General features: G+C 40.0%; 1 protein-coding gene, 1 non-coding gene and 1 pseudogene across 2 annotated transcripts; 2 read left to right on the forward strand and 1 right to left on the reverse strand.

Annotated features, from left to right (window-relative positions):
- Positions 1-8,752: 8,752 nt before the first annotated feature.
- On the reverse strand, positions 8,753-8,825 carry trnam-cau. The gene has a single exon. It is a non-coding gene; the product is annotated as a tRNA-Met (tRNA).
- Positions 8,826-11,613: 2,788 nt separating this feature from the next.
- LOC121296886 (cytochrome c oxidase subunit 6A, mitochondrial-like) lies at positions 11,614-13,449 on the forward strand. Its single transcript, XM_041222783.1, has 3 exons — positions 11,614-11,745; positions 12,735-12,877; positions 13,216-13,449. Exons 1-3 carry the CDS (start codon positions 11,646-11,648, stop codon positions 13,303-13,305), a joined length of 333 nt encoding a protein of 110 aa, XP_041078717.1. The 5' UTR covers positions 11,614-11,645; the 3' UTR covers positions 13,306-13,449.
- Positions 13,450-14,528: 1,079 nt separating this feature from the next.
- On the forward strand, positions 14,529-17,201 carry LOC121296776 (annotated as a pseudogene).
- Positions 17,202-21,280: the final 4,079 nt, after the last annotated feature.

A 21,280-nucleotide genomic window follows, 5' to 3' on the forward strand; every position in this document is an offset into this window, starting at 1 on the left:
ACAGATTCTATCCTGCCCTCTGTCGGTGAGATGAGATGAGGTTAAAAGCTCTGAAACCACGAATGCAGATGAGCTCGGCTCTTTAGCATAGCTATTAAGACGCTTGCAGTTACAGTTTGTGCCCAGCCTCCACCCTGGTACACCAGCAATGTTAATTCCTCCACTGAAACTCCTCCACTTACACCAAAAAAGAAAAGAAAATGAGCAGAGGATGGTTTGGATGCATCAAGCTCTGAGTTATGGGCCAGCGCTCTTCCACAGTGCCGCTCTGCTGCACGGGGTTAGAGGCCAGTTTGTACACTGCTTATGTGTTAGTCCAAATGAATGATTATCTCAGGAGGACACATGCCTGAATCAGGGTGTTTTAGACGGACAGTTTGTAATAGAACTGCTAAATGACTGCAATTTATATAAAGGTAAACCATTACAAAGTCAGCTTTTGTGGTTGCACTTTCTTCACCATGCAGTGTGTTTTGTAATGACTCAAACGGGCAAATAGTAATTCTTGGGGAAGAATATCCATTTATAAAAAATGTTAGAAAGTCAATTAAAAGCAGTGTTCCCAGTCTGTTTCAAGATGCACCTCTCTACCTGTCCTCTTTTAAAGCAATGACCCCGTCCCTCACTGCTGAACCAAAGGCTTCTTCGTGGAGCTTCCCAGATGAGAGGAAGCACACAAGCAGCCACTTTCTCAGCATTCTGTCAAGGCTAGAAAGAGATTCCTGTGCTAAGATAGCAAGAGCTGAATGTCATGGTAAAGAATAGGAAAGTGTGGTGGCCGCCAAAGCCCTGAGAAAGAATCGTGCAAGTATGATAAAGTTTGCATTACAGTTTGATTGAAAATCTTACAAGTACAATTCAGCATGCTTGCTGCTGTGATTAGTGTCAGTTGTAAATGGGCTGCTGAAAGACAGGAAGCAGCACCCAGCCTGCCCTGCCCCAGCTCTCTCAATAGCGGTTGGATGGCTCTTCCACAAATCTACTTTGATCATGTTTCTGTGAGAGCTCTCCTCTGATTCGTCAGAGACGATGCCTGGGGTGACCCCCTCTGACAAAAGGAACCGCTCCCATTGGTGCTTCCAGAATAAAAGAGCTGGGAATTAGCACAGGTTTTATGTTGCAAATGAAGGCAGACAGTTTCTCCAGGTGGGAATGGCACTGCCTATTGTGTGACAGGCTGCCTTTGTCCCTGCTGTGCTTTGGCGCTGAAAGAATGAAAACTTCTCTCCTTTCTCCCCTTGGGAGAGCTGCACACACAGGGATAGCCACTGTACAGCGAGCCAACTCAGGAGGCATGAAACCGACCCCATTTGCTGAGAAAAAAGTAACCAGTTCTCATAGGAAAAAGCTGCCCTGCTTTTCTGCAGCCCCAGTCTTAGTCTCTCTCTCTCTCTCTCTGCTGAGGTCTGTGGGATCGTGGTAGGGGCTTGTGTAGAGCGAGTGGTGTGTACTGTGCGTGAGTAAAACTTTTACTGAAGTTATATTCATTTTGTACACGTTTAGTTTTATTTATTTATTTGTATTATTTAATTTGAGTTTTTTCTCCTGGTTTGGAGCCGCCGTGGTTTCCAAATCAGGAAGTTTTGGGTCGCTGACCCGCAGGCATGGATTTAAATGTATTCCAGACAGTTCGGTAACAGTGGAGGAGTGTTTGTTAGCTGTTGGGGAGAAAATAGGGTATGGAAATATAAATTCTGTTGCAAGAATGAATAAAGCCATCGTTGTTTTTCTTAGTAGTGAGCTGTTAGTGAACAGGATTGTTGAAGAAGGTTTGTATGTCAAAGAAAGTTTTGTCAGCATTTTACCTTTAGCTTCTTCTGTCACTAAAGTTATCCTTTCAAATGTCCTGCCTTTCATTAAAGATGAGTTGATTATTAATGAGCTACTAAGATATGGAAAAATAATGTCCCCAATTAAACCTGTTTTACTCGGGTGGAAAAACCCAGATGTTAAGCATGTCATGTCTTTTAGGAGACAAGTTTTTTTATTATTGAATGACCCCAACTCGTCTATTGAAGTTGCATGGATTTTCAATATTGACGGTAGTAATTATGTTATATTTGCCAGCACAGAATCAATGAAATGTTTTCATTTTGGAGGACAAGGACACCTTAGAAGGGCTTGCCCTCAAAAAAATAATAATACTGAGTACAATAAGGCGAGAGCCAGCAAGTGGGGAGGACGGAGTCTCTGAGACAGCACCAGAGGCTGAGCAGCAAACGCAGCTGCCAGCGCAGACAGTGAGACCCGAGCCGGCGCCTCGACTGAAGCGGGGGATCGGTGCGGGTGTTAAAGAAAACAATAAAGAAACGAGTTGAAACAGTGAATTACCCAGATGACGCAGGTTTTCAACTTGTTGAAAAAAAGAGGAAAAGACGTGTGGCCACCCCAGGAAAGGTAGCTGAAGAAGGGCAGTCTGTCTGGGACTCTGAGACGCTCTCTCAGGGCAGCGGTGCTGCAGCAGCTCAGAGCTCTGGGACAGGAGATCAAGGTAAAGCTGGATCTCAGTGTAAACCTGTAAACCAAGGGCGCCTTTTAAAAATAGAAACGGTTTTTAAAGGCACTAAGATTGTTTTTATCAATTTATATGCACCAAATGAGGGCAGGGAAAAAGTTTTATGTTTTAAAAAATTAAATCAGGTTTTATCTAATTGTAATCCTGCACATATGATTTTAGTGGGGGGTGATTTTAATTGCACAGAATATTTTATTATGGATAGGAATCATGAAGAGCCACATCCCAAGTCTTCAAAAGAATTGTCTGCTGTTTTAAAAGTTCAAAGCCTGGTTGATGTCTGGAGGAATTTATATCACAGAGTAAAGCAGTACACTTGGGTTCAAATCAGATTTAAAAGTGCTTTAATTAATTTTATATTTGGGCAAGGAAAATTAGCAATCTGGAAAACCAAGAAAAACAAGCTGCAAGGGTCGGGAATTTATAACGCTGAGTTAATGTTGAAATTGTTGTTGAAAACAAGAATTCAAATTGATTTTGCTTACTTTTCTTTAGTCCATGACTTACAGAGTTTTCAGCAGCGTTGGTGTGTGAATGAGGGATTGTGTGTGCTGGGGGAGGAGGGAGAGCTACAGATTTTTGTGTGAAATAATCTGGATGTGCATGTATATACAGATTTATCTAATTGGGGGAATATATATATATATATATATATATATATATATATATATAATTATATATATATATATATATATTAAATCTATACAATATATATTTTTATTGTGAATTATATATATAAAAAAAGATGTTATTGTGAATTGTTAATTATTTTATTTGTTTTTTCAAAATGTTCAATAAAGGACCCTTAAAAGTCAAAAGTCTCTCTCTCTGTCTCTCTCTCTTGCTTCAATAAAGGACCCTTAAAAGTCCAGCAGTCTCTCTCTCTACTCAAACCCACTGCTTTCCACACTGTAGCCCAGCACTCTAATACTGAGCTACTCAAACCCACTGCCTTCCACACTAGTCCATCACTCTAATATTGAGCTACTCAAACCCACTGCCTTCCACATTGTAGTCCAGCACTCTAACACTGAGCTACCGTTTCCTGTGTGGCTCTGTGCTGACTGAGCCCTCTGTTTTCTACACCTGCATTCCTGGCTCTCCGGAAGCCAACACTGCTTACTGTAATTTGGGGATTAGACCCTGCAGAAGACAGGGAGAGAGCTAATCTGCCAGTCCCATCTGCTGTGGTGAGGCACAGCTAAACAGAGAATTAGGTTTCAAGAGCAGGGAGAGAAAATGAGGGAGGCGAGCAGGGGGATAAGAGTGAGAAAAAGTGAGGGGCAGAGAAGGTAGGAGGGAGGGAGAAAAATGGTTCAGAAAGGGGAGGGGAGAGAAGTGAGGGCAGAGAATGAGAAGAAAAGAGAAGGTAGAAGAGGGAGTGAAAGCCTGTTCATTAACTGAGAAAGATAATTCTTGGAGTTCAGACAATGTAAATACACCCCTCCCCCCGCCACACCAAGCAAAACCCTCCATCCCAGCCAATCAGAATTGGCTTAGCTTTTAAGTTTGTTTCTTGTGACCCCTGAGTAAGCTTTGGGACGGGGACGACGAGTCCTATTCATGCCTCATGACCTTTGCCCTGGACACAGCAGGACTGGAGCTGAGGGAGATGCACTGTGAACTCTGAGGAATGCTTTCCCTATGAAAGTTATTTTTTTGTGCTGTTTCTTTAAAACTGTCAGTGCCAGCACTGGTTGTTTAGCAACCGACAACACCAGCACATTTCCCTGAAGATATACACTGTCCCGAACACTGAGAGGGATTCCTGTTTGTTTCTGGGCTGCTTTCTGAACTTCTGAACCCTATGTACCTTTTCATATAAAATTAACTTTGATCAAATGAAATGTCTTTTAATCATATAGTTTGTATCAGGTGGAAATGACATCACATTACAGTTAGTATTCTCAAATTGTGCAAATTACCTCTTTCAAACATCAAGCAACAAATCCTGGTTTATTTATTTATGTTGAAAACTTGGTATCTGGCAAGTGCTGGTAATACCAGGAAAAAAAGATTCAATTTTCTTGCTCTGAGTACCGTTTTCTCCCACTTGTTTTGCTCGGCTTTGTGTGTCAATTTCTGTCACAGTCTTGACTGGGGACTGCTACATTTCAGACCAGTCCTAAACGCAAACCCAAAGCCATGCTCTTCAGGCCAGTCGGCATGTTGTCGTCTCCCCAGGACAGGGAGTATCCGAGGCGATAGGCACTCCCACTCGAGGCGAGCACTCAGTTTGAATCCTGAGTGAATGGCCACCACTGCCCCTGTCAGGTTGTGGAACTGGACTTTGAAGAAGCCGGCGTCTCAATCATGGCCTTGAACTCCTCCTAAAACAGCAAGGAAAGACACCACAGGTTACCTTGTGCCTGGAAGAACGATTTTTAGTGTAAACAGATTTACTACTAATACATAAATCTACCCAAAGCCCACTGCTCCTATTTGTTTAGAGTTTAATTTTAGTCCAGAAAAGACCTGAGAGATGAAAGGTGACAGAGGTTAGCATCTTAAGGGTGAGAAGTCAACTGCAATTATTGAACAGGAGGAGTAATTTACTAGGAAAAAAAAACAAAACTGCCAGGCCAGCCCAAAAGTGGTTTTAGAAATGGCTGAACGGCTCCCAAATTACACTGCACTCCAGAATCAACCCAGCTCAATCACCTGGTCTGGGAAGTGCCTGATGCTCTCTACATGTACAGAGCATGAAACACACCAGCACTATCTATCTATATGCAAGTAAGATTTATGACATAGGGGCTCAACTCTGACCAGAACACTTACAAGTGCAAATAACACGGTACATTCTTTCATTATGGAGTTTTAATTCCACGGCAACACAACACAAGAGCAATGGCACCAGGACCTTGTGAAATATACCATGCCTTGGTGGTGATACACACCCCAGAGAAGTGTGTATACTACACAAACAGCCCTTTTCTGTACTGTGTGTTATTTGTAAATGCATGCACCCCACCCCCACCTCTTTCACCTTGACAGAAGCAGGTTTGAAACGTGGCTGAACTCCTGACACAGGGACCTCCCTCCTGTAGAGCCTGTCTCGGGACACACAGGCGGGACGGATCACTCTCACTGCTACCACTATTTTATTATTGCCCCTTCGTTTTCCATTTTAATATTTCCTCCTTCACTGATTTTAATACAGTATTCATTCTGGTGCTGCACAAACTCATTATTTGGATCAGGCTTTACACAGGTGAGGGTCCGCTGCTGCTGATCAGGGGCTGATTCACCAATTCAAGTAAGTAATGGTATACTACCCGCACCTTGCAAAGGACCATATGGACAGCTGGAAATAATTAATCAAAACGAATGGCTGAAGACGTGGTGCACACGGGAAGGCTTCACCTATCTTGATCATTGGACCACATTCTACAACGAGGACTATCTGTATAGACGGGATGGACTGCATTTAAATAACAAGGGAACTAGTCTACTCAGAGAAAAGATCCTCGAGCAGGTTCGGAAGCATTTAAACTAGAAAGGAAGGGGGGAGAAATCAACAAAAAAACAGAAGGGAGACCGCATCAAAACAAGAACAACAACTCAGGTAAGACAACCATTAAATGTATTTATCTAAATGCTAGAAGTATCAGAAACAAAATTCTAGAACTTGAAGCTACTGCACTAACAGGTAACTATGATGTGATAGGTGTTACAGAAACATGGTTATCTGAGAGTGATGGGGACGAATATAATATTTGTGGGTATACACTGTATAGGAAAGACAGGCAGGACAGAAGAGGAGGAGGGGTAGCGCTATACATAAGAAACAGTCTTGAAGCCCAGGTGTTAAACCTGGACAAAGAAAATAAAACCGAATCAATATGGGTCAGAATAACAGATAAAAATTCAAAAGGCATAATAATAGGAGCATGCTATAGACCGCCAGATTCAGACGGTGAGCACAATAATCTGTTATACAATGACATTAGAAATGTGTGTAGCAAAGGAGAAGCCATACTAATGGGGGATTTCAACTTCCCCCAAATAAAATGGGAAAACCCGGTGGGTAGCGCGAAGGATGAAATAGAAATGGTGGAAATGACAAATGACTGCTTCCTAACACAATTTGTGAAGGCACCCACTAGAGGGGAGGCATGCCTTGATTTAGTCTTTTCAAATAACGAAGATAGAATAACTAAAACAGAGGTCAGAGAACCACTGGCAAACTCAGACCACAACATGGTCTCATTTGAAGTGTTTTTTAAATCCCCAAAAGTAATGACTAAAGCTAAGGTTTACAATTTTAGAAAAGCAAACTATGAAGGTATGAAACAGAGACTAACAGAAGTAGATTGGAGTAAAATAGAGAAAACACCCACAGAAGAAGGATGGTTGTTCTTCAAAAATGTAGTACTAGAGGCGCAAAACAATTATATCCCTAAAGTAGACAAATCTAAATGTAAAACTAAATTGCCAAAATGGTTTAATAGATCAATTAAAAAAAAATATTCAGCGAAAAAAGGCACTTTACAGAGCATTAAAAAGGAAGTTTAAGAGATACAAAAAAAAATAGCAAATATGTTAAATGATTACTTTTCACAAGTTTTTACAAAGGAAGATACTGACAACATGCCCCACATGTCATCCAGTTCCTATCCAGTTTTAAATAACTTTAGCATAACTGAGGCAGAAGTGTTAAAGGGACTAGGAGCTCTTAAAATAAACAAATCCCCTGGGCCGGATGAGATCCTCCCAGTAGTACTCAAAGAAATGAAAGAAGTAATTTACAAACCGCTAACCAAGATCATGCAGCAGTCTCTTGACACAGGGGTGGTACTGACAGACTGGAAAATTGCAAACGTAATACCGATCCACAAAAAGGGAAACAAAACTGAACCAGGTAACTACAGACCAGTAAGCCTGACTTCTATTATATGCAAACTTATGGAAACTATAATAAGATCCAAAATGGAAAATTACCTATATGGTAACAGGGTACTGGGAGACAGTCAACATGGTTTTAGGAAAGGGAGATCGTGCCTAACTAACTTGCTTGATTTTTTTGAGGATGCAACATCAATAATGGATAATTGCAAAGCATATGACATGGTTTATTTAGATTTCCAGAAAGCTTTTGACAAAGTCCCGCACAAAAGATTAATTCTCAAACTGAACGCAGTTGGGATTCAAGGAAACACATGTACATGGATTAGGGAGTGGTTAACATGTAGAAAACAGAAAGTACTGATTAGAGGAAAAACCTCAGAATGGAGTGTGGTAACCAGCGGTGTACCACAGGGATCAGTATTAGGTCCTCTGCTATTCCTAATCTACATTAATGATTTAGATTCTGGTATAGTAAGCAAACTTGTTAAATTTGCAGACGACACAAAAGTAGGAGGAGTGGCAAACACTGTTGCAGCAGCAAAGGTCATTCAAAATGATCTAGACAAGATTCAGAACTGGGCAGACACATGGCAAATGACATTTAATAGAGAAAAGTGTAAGGTACTGCACGCAGGAAATAAAAATGTACATTATAAATATCATATGGGAGATATTGAAATTGGAGAAGGAATCTATGAAAAAGACCTAGGAGTTTTTGTTGACTCAGAAATGTCTTCATCTAGACAATGTGGGGAAGCTATAAAAAAGGCTAACAAGATGCTCGGATACATTGTGAAAAGTGTTGAATTTAAATCAAGGGAAGTAATGTTAAAACTGTACAATGCACTAGTAAGACCTCATCTTGAATATTGTGTTCAGTTCTGGTCACCTCGCTATAAAAAAGATATTGCTGCTCTAGAAAGAGTGCAAAGAAGAGCGACCAGAATTATTCCGGGCTTAAAAGGCATGTCATATGCAGACAGGCTAAAAGAATTGAATCTGTTCAGTCTTGAACAAAGAAGATTACGTGGCGACCTAATTCAAGCATTCAAAATTCTAAAAGGTATTGACAGTGTCGACCCAAGGGACTTTTTCAGCCTGAAAAAAGAAACAAGGACCAGGGGTCACAAATGGAGTTTAGAAAAAGGGGCATTCAGAACAGAAAATAGGAGACACTTTTTTACACAGAGAATTGTGAGGGTCTGGAATCAACTCCCCAGTAATGTTGTTGAAGCTGACACCCTGGGATCCTTCAAGAAGCTGCTTGATGAGATTTTGGGATCAAAAAGCTACTAACAACCAAACGAGCAAGATGGGCCGAATGGCCTCCTCTCGTTTGTAAACTTTCTTATTTCTTATGTTCTTATGTTCTAATAATAAAAGCACTGCCCCGTGTGAGGGTCGAACTCACGACCTTCAGATTATGAGACTGACGCGCTACCTACTGCGCTAACGAGGCCATGGAAGCAATATTTAAACTAAATATCACACAAAAGTAAAACCCCAAATAAAACACTAATCAAAAAATATTAAATTTCTGTACATTACAGTAAACCTGTTTACTGAAACATGTATGATTATTATTATTATTATTATTAAATAATGTAAAAATGAATAAAACAAAAATGAATAAAATTGCGTGTATCCACGGCAAATTAAATGTAAAATAGCATCAGTCTACTTAATTTATTTCCATGTTGATAAAAAAAAAAAGTTACACATCTTGAATATAAAGCACTACAAGCTTGTTTTGTTCAAAAGAACAATTATGAAAATAAAGATGTTGACAGATTGGGGGGGGTGTGTGTCTTCAGTATTTTGGTCTCTTCACTTGAACGCTGTAGTAAAAGAATGACAGTATTACTATCAGTGTACAATGCACTATTAAAGCTCATAGGTGGGGCAGCAGCTCGTCCCTCCCCTAGGTCCTTCTCCTTCCCTAGCAGTGCTGTACTGGTTTACAGAAACTTAAACCAAAGTAAAATAAAACTGAAGCATGAAAAAAAAAATAAAACTGCAACTGATCTAACAGCAAAACTGCAAACTGCTTCTTAGTAAAACGCTTTAACATGAGGACAGCAAACTAAATATCTCCATTAGCTTCAAGAAGATTGTCAAATCTTGCATTGCATTGTTATCCAAATGTTTCATTGTTGTTGGAACATTAATGTGTTATTTTTTATTTCACAGATCAGTCCGGAGGTAAAGATCATCAGAGTTTGAGAAACTGACATGTAAACCTCGCCAATGCTTTAAAATTGAACCCTATTCCAGGCGTTTCAGAAAAACATCCTAACAGTGGCAGCCTGCCTCCCAGTGGCCATTTTCAAAACAATAACTTTGAATTTATTTTGTGAAAATGATGTGATGTCAAAGTCTCTCTTGATTTTGCACCAGTGTGTGCAGCAATAGTACTGCACACCCCGTCGGTGATCTCTGTGTGCTCTCGGTGTGTTACACACCTCTCTGCGCAACACCAACGACAAGCACACAAGCAAGCATGCCTAGAGTACATCGTGCATGTCATCGCTAGAGGCTTTTTTTATGTATCATTAGGGGTCAATCATTAGGGGTCAATCATCCATCTTGTAGAGATCTTGTGTTTAGTATGATGCATTAAACTGTTCACAAATTATTATTTTATTCGTTGAATGTGTTTCTATTGTTTTTAAAATAACCGTTTTATTGTGTATATTTGTGTTATTCTTTTCAAAAAAATATTTTGTATTGTTCATAAGTAATCGAAAATACTTACAAGATTGTGTGTTACTTATTTGACACTTGTATTGGTTCACAAGGGCGTAAAGAGTTACTGCAAATGTTATATACTGTTGATTTTGATTTGTGTTTTCCATGTAACAGTATTGTATAGCAATTGCAGGTTTAAAAATAGCAATTGAAATGGTTTTAAAGTCTGGTACCTGGCGTGCACATTCATTTTTGCACTAATATTTTAACATTTATTTTCTTACTTTTAACTACATTTTTACTTTTTATTTTTTCACTCTTATTTTTTATTATTGTCTGCAAGAAGCCGTCAGAACTCGTGTGTTCTAATCGCAGCAGGACAGAAAATCAATCCTTGCTTGGTCAGTTAAAAAAACATAGTTGGCTTTATAGCATCTTCATGGGAAATACAATGGTAGCCTGCCTCCCAGTGGCCACTCTGAGAATTACAGTTTAACAGCCTCTTCATTGTGTGTATAACAAATTCAATTCGTTCATCCTCACACACTGAAAGCCATCAGGTAACCACACTGTGATTTTACAGTCTAGAGCCAATTTTCAAAACAATCTGCATCCGTATTCAAGAACCTTGTTTTTGCTTACCGCAATGTTACCACACTGGCCAGGGGTGCAAATCGTTTTGAAAAATGGTGCTAAACTGTTTTGAAAGTTTAGAGATACTAGTGCTAGATTATCAACCCCCTTAGTGTTTTGCGGATGAGTGTGGGGGCGGGTCATATGCGTAGAGAAACTATCATCATCTATGTTTGCTAAGGGATAAATAATACAAAAAAAAAATAATCCGAATGTAACACGTCTACTGGCGCCAGAATGTAATGTTGCTGGCGCCGGAATCTAGCGCCAGAGCGGCACATTTACACCCGACAACACTGCCCCCTCCTAATCCCTGGAGTCTCACAAACCCTCTCTGCTCGTCCTCTACAGTCCGACTGATCCTCTCTTCCCTAGCCTCTCTGTGGTGGAGCCAGCTGCCCCAGTTTAGACTGCACTCTCCTGCTATGCAGTGCATCGCCTGACCTCAGCACCCGTTACTGCACCCTCTGCTTGTGCACTGGCCTTGCACTAATTTCGTGGTAGAGATAACTTGTTGCAATCCTAACTAGTTGCATTTTATTTCATATTGTATTTTAGTAGCGTTATTCGCACTTACTCAAAACTGGAATAATGTATTTAAATATAATTTTTACATTGTAACCTGTACTGCCCTGTAACACCTGTGTAAATAATTAACATCCGAAACCAACCAATCACAGTGAAGGACTGCTAGCGTCAGCGACTACATTACGTCACACTTACGCAGAATCATTTTGATTTTATTTTTATATTCGGATTCTGATTAGTGTTTTAAAATTACGAAAGTAACATGTATAAGCACATAAAATACACTATATAGTTATGATTATACGAGTAAATAAACAATAATACAATATACAAACAAAAGTATTTACTGTAGCGGTACCAGAAGTTAAAAAAAAAAAAAACACGTCTCTTCCGTTTCCTGTCCCTGATCATTCACTCCAGAGATTGTAAGATGGCAGCAACAGGACGATTCTTGCAGCCTCTTCTGCGGACCTTCAGCGCCCAGAGCCGGCAGCTCTCAGCCGCCGCGCACGGCGAGCCACACCAGGCTGGTAAGAAAAAGCGTGATGCACCAAACGAAGGAGGAGAGCTGCTCCAGGCATTTTAATGTGAAAACCTGACCAAGCGCTGGCGATAGGTGACCTTGCTAGGGGAGACGGAACGGAAAGCCCAATAATACTCTCGCAACTGTCGCGATTTAGCTCGGTGGTCGTACTCTGTGTTCAGGGTGCATGCCCTTCACATTATCCTCTACACCGCCTTGAAAACCCTGACTACGTTGCCTCGCTTGGGCGACTTTTGCACGGCGTCCTGAAAGCGAAGTTGATGTTGTTGATCGCTTACCCGGCGTTAGCTCTAGTTATCGGGGCATGGTGCTGTTAGATAACCCGACAGCAATCTATTTGACAGGCTTGCTTAGACTAGTTGTACTTGCTAAATATATCGGGTGTCTTGGGAATGCTGAAAAATTCCTTGACCGAACGTGCAATTAAATGCATACATACAAAATGAAATTGCAGTACAGTATTACAACACCACACGTGACGGGAGTGTTTAGAGCTATATATATATATATATATATATATATATATATATATATATATATATATATATATGTGTGTGTGTGTGTAAAAAATAGTGAGGAAAATACAGTATTTATGAATTTTTTGAAATACAAATCAAAATACTACCGGGTATTATCTTTAAGTTCAGGTGATGAAAGTTGGATGCAGTAGCCACTAGAGGGCGCGAAACAACGGTGTTGAAATAGCATACCGTAAAACTAAAAATAATCGCCCGTCTCCAATAATCGCAGGGTCTGCTGGCAAATACTGTAAATAATCACCGGCGGTTTCGGGGTAGGGTTAGGGGTTAAGTTTATTAGTTGTTTTTTGTTTGGGTGCAACAGGAGCCATAGCTGCATGCAGTTTGACTTTTTTGTTAATACGTTTTTTTTTTTCTTTAATATAGTAAAGGTCAAGGGTTATTTTTTAGATTATACATTAATTTAACTATCTAACATGTCTTGTGTTGCTCGCAGCGCGCACATGGAAGATCCTGTCGTTTGTGGTGGCGCTGCCAGCGGTGGGGGTCTGCATGCTCAACACTTACCTGAAGATGCAGCATCACTCCCACGAGCAGCCTGAGTTTATCGCCTACCCACACCTGCAGATCCGCAGCAAGGTAACCGTTCTGCGAACATCGCTGTTACACGAGAAGCGGGTAGCAGCGCGTTCAGCGTATTCAGCGCTTCATACAGTGTAGGCCTTCTTGATGTGTAAAGAGAAGATTTGAATGACTCTAGAAATCAATAGTGTTGGTAATACATTTCAAACGTTGCTGGGAGGAAGTGGTGCTAACAGCCCATCGGTGCTGTTTCAGCCTGCATTGTAAGCCCTTGGAAACTTAATATACCTGCTTTTAGTGTTCTGGGATTCATGTACCATGAAGTGTTTTGTACATTTGGAACCAGGTGCATTTCTGATGGTCTGCTAACGTTCTCTCTCTTTCCCTCCCTGCAGCCCTTCCCCTGGGGTGACGGGAACCACAGTTTGTTCCACAACTCTCATGTGAACCCTCTCCCCACTGGCTACGAAGGTGGGGAGCACTAAGCTGGACCGGGTCCACAACCACTGGGACCAGCACGTCAGTGCAGCTCAACACACCTCCTCTGTATTTCTTGCAGCCTAACATGTTTTACCTCTGTTATTGTTTGAGAGGGACACAAATGAATAAATGAGTAAAATGCCTCTCCAGAACCTTGTCAGTTTGTTTTGTAATGTATCTTGGTGACTGAACATTCAGTACAGATCACAGTACCCGTGTGTATGTTGCTGGTCCTGACTCAGAACTTCATGGTATAGACTCATCTGTTCTGAATATAATGCATCTGAATTAGTTTGGAAACAGATAATACAGACACAATGAGCTGCTTCTCCATTCAGAGGTAAAGTCTTCCACCGTTTGGGGAATATTTTTGTCTCAGTAACAGATTTGTAAGACAGCACTTCTCAGACAGATTATACAAGACCAAAAGCTGGTGTGTCCTGGAACTCATTACTGAACTGTGATGTTAACTGCAAAAGAACATGGTCAATTTCTCACAAGTATCCCTATTGCCAAAAATGAAAGAGATTGTTTACTATCATACATAGGGTTTATCCAGTTCATTATTATAGCAATAAAATACATTCAAACATTGACTCTAGTTGCACCTTTTGCAGCTCTCCTACTGAAAGAATCCCTTGCTTGTTTTTCAGCTGCACATTTTCTAATGTGTTTTGGAGAAGTTACTGGTTTCTTGATTCTTGCAGTATCCTCATTTATTTCTCGATAAAAGATCTCATTTGTTATTTTAAGGACTCTGATCTTCCTAATAAATTTGATTATTTTATTTGGAAGCTATTACATACATAAATGCAAATGGATGAAAACCAAACCAAATTTTTCTCATTTTCACTCTGATTGTAAAATATATCTTAAATCTTTGAAGATGTGTAAAGAACAGTGCATGCCTTCAGTGGTACTGATTTTTGAACATATTTTCTTTAAATGATCGATTTTAACAGCCTTTAGATATTGAAAAGCCCTGTTTATAGATTATTATTATTATTATTATTGATTATGGATTGTTTATGCCTCAGTGTTATTCATTTTGCAATTTTTTTTAATATTGCTGTATCTTACTATATTAAAGTAAATGAAAAAAAAACGACCGGAGTCATGTCAGAAATACGTAGCACGTGTGTTCATGCTATTCTTCAATGATACTTTTAGCAGGGACGGTCGCTTTCTTGTAATGCTGTTTTTCCCAGGTTATCTAATGCGTGTGTGATATTGCGTTACCTAAGCGTGAGCCTCACAACTCAGGCGCGACATCGTGTGCTTTGTAGCGTGTCGCTGAAAATCAGGTACACTTGACAAGGATTCTTGGCTCAGTGCTGTGGTATTGAAGCCAGACCGACAAAAACGGTTCCCCGCCCTCGACATCTGATCTGGGCGCACAGTCGGTCACACAAACATGGCGTCCTCGAGAGGCGCGCTGGGATACCCTGTCCCGCCAGAGTGCGTCCTGGCAGGAGATCAGAGGTGTACCAACCCGGCCAGTCGGGCATGCAGGGAAGGGTACAGGCCGTGGTGTGTGACATCAACAGGGAGATGCGGAAGGTGGGGAGGCAGCAGGCAGCGGATCGGGGCTATGGCACAGGTACGCTGCATTGAGAGGGAGAGACCAGGAGGCATGCACAAGCCTTCCTCTCGAGTGCTGTGATAGGAATTATAACAGCATTTAAAAAAAAAAAAAAATGCAAACCATTTGAAATAAACTGTTATGCAATACAGTGTTATCCAAGTAAACATATTCCATAAAAAACAAAAGCAAGCAAGTTGGAAACATGGGAGTGAGTCATTGAAAAGGGCAGCTGTAATTGTGTTCTGTGAAATGGATTCGCTCACTCTGTGTGTGTATGTGTGTGTCTATCTGTCTGCAGGTCTGTCCTAGGTGGTGGGGAATGCGGAGGAGCTTCCTTTTGACAACGACAAGTTTGATTTTTACACGATCGCTTTTGGGATCCGCAACGTCACGCACATCGACCAGGTGGGTGAGCTTCAAAATGAAACGAGAACGCTCGCGTGTAGAGGCCTAGAGAGAGCGGGCATCATGAAACAAGAACGCTTGTGAGTGCCACTCTGGAGAGAGTGGGCATCCTTACGCCTCTCACAAGTCCTGAACCAGTGAGACCCCTTAAAGAATAACAAGTGAATGCTTGCACAGATATAATTGAATTAGTTCAAACATGTGTCCAGAAACCCAGCTATAGTTAATATGATCCCAAATGATGCTATATATTATCAATTAGTGCTGTACAAACCAATTATTGGGATTGAGCCCTGCAGAAATCGGGTGCTGACAATCAGGTGAGGGTCGTGGGTGTGGATCAGGCTGATTTACCCTTCGAAGTGAAGCCTCTGAAGAAGCACCTGCTTGGATTTGTGATGATTGCTCTATTTCTTGAGCTCTGGAAAGAACCTAGCAAGCAGCCGTTCCTTCACTTGCTTCACTTGAATTGGTGAATCAGCCCCTGATCAGCAGCAGCAGACCCTCACCTGTGTAAAGCCTGATCCAAATAATTAGTTTGTGCAGCACTAGAATGAATGCTGTATTAAAATCAGTGAAGGAGGAAATATTAAAATGGAAAACGAAGGGGCAATAATAAAATAGTGGTAGCAGTGAGAGTGATCTGTCCCGCCTGTGTGTCCCGAGACAGGCTCTACAGGAGGCACACTGGGTTCTGAAGCCAGGAGTGAGGTTCCTGTGTCTGGAGTTCATCCACGTTTCAAACCTGCTGCTATCAAGGTGAAAGAGGTGGGGGTGGGATGCATGCATTTACAAATAACACACAGTACAGAAAAGGGCTGTTTGTGTAATATACACACTTCTCTGGGGTGTGTATCACCACCAATTCATGGTATATTTCACAAGGTCCTGGTGCCATTGCTCTTGTGTTCTGTGTTGCCGTGGAATTAAAACTCCATAGTGAAAGAATGTACCACGTTATCTGCACTTGTAAGTGTTCTGGTCAGAGTTGAGCCCCTATGTCATAAATCTTACTAGATAGATACTGGTATGTTTCATGCTCTGTACATGTAGACAAATAGAGTTCAGTGGTGTGTTTGTTACCTGTGTTCTGTGCCCAGGGTCTACGATGCCTATGGTTTCCAGCTCATTCCAGTGCTGGGGGAGGTGATTGCTGGGGACTGGAAGTAATACCAGTATCTGGTGGAGAGCATCAGGCGCTTCCCAGACCAGGTGATTGAGCTGGGTTGATTCTGGAGTGCAGTGTAATTTGGGAGCCGTTCAGCTATTTCCAAACTTTTGGGCTGGCCTGGCAGTTTTGTTTTTTTTTCCTAGTAAATTACTCCTCCTGTTCAATAATTGCAGTTGACATCTCACTCTTAAGATGCTAATCTCTGTCACCTTTCATCTCTCAGGTCTTTTCTGGACTAAAATTAAATTCTAAACAAATAGGAGCAGTTGGCTTTGGATAGATTTATGTATTAGTAGTAAATCTGTTTACACTAAAGATTGTTCTTCCAGGCATGAGGTAACCTGTGGTGTTCTTCCTTGCTGTTTTAGGAGTTCAAGGCCATGATTGAAGATGCCAGCTTCTTCAAAGTCCAGTTCCACAACCTGACAGGGGCAGTGGTGGCCATTCACTCAGGATTCAAACTCTTGAGTGCTTGCCTCGAGTGGGAATGCCTATCACCTCGGATACTCTGTCCTGGGGAGACGACAACATGCCGACTGGCCTGAAGAGCATGGCTTTGGGTTTGCGTTTAGGACTGGTCTGAAATGTAGTAGTCCCCGGTCAAGACTGCGACAGAAATTGAAACACAAAGCCGAGCAAAACAAGTGGGAGAAAACGGTACACAGAGCAAGAAAATTGAATCATTTTTTACTGGTATTACCAGCACTTGTCAGATACCAAGTTTTCAACATAAATAAATAAACCAGGTTTTGTTGCTTGATGTTTGAAAGAGGTAATTTGCACAATTTGAGAATACTAACTGTAATGTGATGTAATTTCCACCTGATACAAACTATATGATTCAAAGGCATTTCATTTGATCAAAGTTAATTTTATATGAAAAGGTACATAGGGTTCAGAAGTTCAGAAAGCAACCCAGAAACAAACAGGAATCCCTCTCAGTGTTCGGGACAGTGTATATCTTCAGGGAAATGTGCTGGTGTTGTCGGTTGCTAAACAACCAGTGCTGGCACTGACAGTTTTAAAGAAACAGCACAAAAAAATAACTTTCATAGGGAAAGCATTCCTCACAGTGCATCTCCCTCAGCTCCAGTCCTGCTGTGTCCAGGGCAAAGGTCATGAGGCATGAATAGGACTCGTCGTCCCCCTGTCCCAAAGCTTACTCAGGGGTCACAAGAAACAAACTTAAAAGCTAAGCCAATTCTGATTGGCTGGGATGGAGGGTTTTGCTTGGTGTAGCGGGGGGAGGGGTGTATTTACATTGTCTGAACTCCGAGAATTATCTTTCTCAGTTAATGAACAGGCTTTCACTCCCTCTCCTACCTCTCTTTTCTCCTCATTCTCTGCCCTCACTTCTCTCCCCTCCCTTTTCTGAACCATTTTTCTCACTCCCTCTCCTACCTTCTCTGCCCCTCAATTTTTCTCACTCTTATCCCCCTGCTCGCCTCCCTCATCCTCTCCCTGCTCTTGAAACTTAATTCTCTGTTTAGCTCTGCCTCACCACAGCAGATAGGACTGGCAAATTAGCTCTCTCCCTGTCTTCTGCAGGGTCTAATCCCCAAATTACAGTAAGCAGTGTTGGCTTCCGGAGAGCCAGGAATGCAGGTGTAGAAAACAGAAGGCTCAGTCAGCACAGGGCCACACAGGAAACGGCAGCTCAGTGTTAGAGTGCTGGACTACAGTGTGGAAGGCAGTGGGTTTGAGTAGCTCAATATTAGAGTGATGGACTAGTGTGGAAGGCAGTGGGTTTGAGTAGCTCAATATCAGAGTGCTGGACTACAGTGTGGAAAGCAGTGGGTTTGAGTAGCTCAGTTCTTAAACATTTTGAAAAAACAATTCACAATAACATTTTTTAATATAACAGATCAATTCGGTCTAACAATATATATATATTATATATATATATACATATATATAATATATATATATATGTATATATATATATATATATATCAGATATATATATGTATATATATATATATATTATATATGGATGTATATATATATATATATATATCATATATATATATATATATTCATATATATTATATATATATATATAATATATATATATATATATATAATATATATATATATATATATATATATATATATATATATATATATATATATATATATATATATATATATATATATATATATATATATATATATATAATCGATATAATATATATACCTATATATACATATATATATATGATATATATATATATATATATATAGACATATATATTATATATAATATATATATATATATATATATATATATATGTATATATATATAATATATATATATATCTATATATAATATATATATATATATATATATATATATATATATATACTATATATATATATAATATATATAGATATATATATATATATATATATATATATTATATATATATATATATATATATATATATATATATATATATATACATATACATATATATATATATATATATATATATATATATATATATATATATATATATATATATATATATAATATATATATATATATATATACCTATATATATATATATATATATATATACATATATATATATATATATATATATATATATATATATATATATATATATATATATATATACATATATATATACATATATATATATATATATATATATATATATATATATATATATATATTATATAGAGTATATACTATATATATATATATATATATATATATATATATATATATATATATATATATATATATATATAGATATATATATATATATATATACCGTATCTCTATCAATGTCTCTCGTAAAGACCGAATAAGAAGATAGATATAGAGGATATATAATGTAGGAGAATATTCACACGAGGTGTGGTATATTTGTGTGGTTCACTAAGAAAATTATATATATGAACGGCTGAAAACTCTGTAAGTCATGGACTAAAGAAAAATAAGCAAAATCAATTTGAATTCTTGTTTTCAACAACAATTTCAACATTAACTCAGCGTTATAAATTCCCGACCCCTGCAGTTTGTTTATCCTGGTTTTCCAGATTGCTAATTTTCCTTGCCCAAATATAAAATTAATTAAAGCACTTTTAAATCGTGTCTTGTGACTAAGGAAAATTAAAAATGAATAATTCTTTAGTAAAAATCACATTTAAAGAAATTAGCAATTCAGCAATAGCATTAAACAAGGGGTCCAGCCTTCTGCAGTCAGTAAAAAGATGAAACAGTGTTTTTCTTCCCCTCCACAAGTCTTTACTAACCGCAGGGTCAACACAGTGGACGTGGCGCCCAGTGGCTATGATGCCATGAAGAATGCGCCACTGTAGATCTCCTGAAAGCTTAGGTAAAGACGGTTTATACAAAGACCTCCAGGCCGGAGCAGTACTACCTACACAATCCACATGAGCTCTCCACCTGGTATCAGGCAGTGTCTTTAGCACATTTACATGGCACACCTTAACACAGAGTCTGTACAGCTCCTTTTTTCCAGAAGAGTGTGCAGGAAGCTGTTGCAGCCTCTCAACACTGTACAGACCTTCCCCAAGGTTTTCAGGAATAGCAGGGGACACTAAAAAGGAAGGGCAAGCCAACTCTTGCTCATCAGTGCCTCCCAGAGCCTGGTTCAACATCTCTACAGCCCTAGGGGAGAAAGAGTCTCTGAGCTTTTTCAAAAGATTCTCTAGTACTCTGAGTGAGTGAATTCCCAGCTGTTTGGCCAGGCTTTCCACCTCTCTCCACCTCCCAATGCTCACCTGCAGTAAACATTTTAGTTTTGTAACGCCCCCTTTTGCAAAACAACAGCACAACGCCCCAGATTGGAAACCATCTGCAGGGAACAAGGAGTTAAAAAATAAAGGCTCCTCTAGCAATGCTCCTACGGTCAAATGAGCAGGTTCTTATAAAAGTCTGGGAGTTCATTGGTGTCTAGCTGAGATAGATTTATTAAAAACAATTGCCAATCCCAGCCCAGTTCCCTCACTCTGTGTAGGAAAGAGAAGGCGATGTTTCTCTAGCTTAGCTCAGGTAAAAACAGCAAACGCTGCACTGCTTGCAACCGGAAAGTAGCCACACGACTGCGTACATCCACTAACCCTTGACCCCCTTCACTAGGGGGCAGGTACAAGACAGCTGGCTTTAGCCAATGATGGCCACTCCAAAAAAACTCAAATAGCACTCTTTGTATCTCATTTATCAGCCCTGAGGGAGGATCCAGGCACACCAGCCTGTGCCACAGCATGGAGGCCACCAGATTGTTGATCACAAGAACTCTTCCCTTGTATGACAACTGAGGTATCAGCCACCGCCAACACTGCAGCCTTCCCTTAACCTTTTCTGCTAAATCCTCCCATTTCTTGGATTCATACTGTCGTTCTCCCAAATAGACTCCCAGAACCTTGATCCCAGTCTTCCCCCAGCGCAATGGCTGAGGGAGCGTCTTGGGGGGGCCGGCTCCACGCCACTCCCCTGACAGGAATGTGCTGCACTTGCCCCAGTTCACCTTGGCCAATGAGGCTTTCTGAAAAATGTCCAAAATGTCTCTCAGTGCTGACACATCAACATGACTGGTGATAAAGACATTAACGTCATCAGCATAGGCAGACAGTTTGACTGGAGGAGCATTAGGTGTAAAAAGTATTCTCAGACCAGCCAGCTTTCTCCTAAAATGACAAAGCAGAGGTTCAATAGAGAGGGCATATAACATGCCTGATAGGGAATATCCCTGGCGAATCCCTCTGTACACCGAAAACGGACAGCTCAAGCTATTATTAATTTTCAAAACACTAAAAACATTTT

The sequence above is a fragment of the Polyodon spathula genome, chromosome 22 (genome assembly GCF_017654505.1).
Source record: "Polyodon spathula isolate WHYD16114869_AA chromosome 22, ASM1765450v1, whole genome shotgun sequence".
Classification (NCBI taxonomy): domain Eukaryota; kingdom Metazoa; phylum Chordata; class Actinopteri; order Acipenseriformes; family Polyodontidae; genus Polyodon; species Polyodon spathula.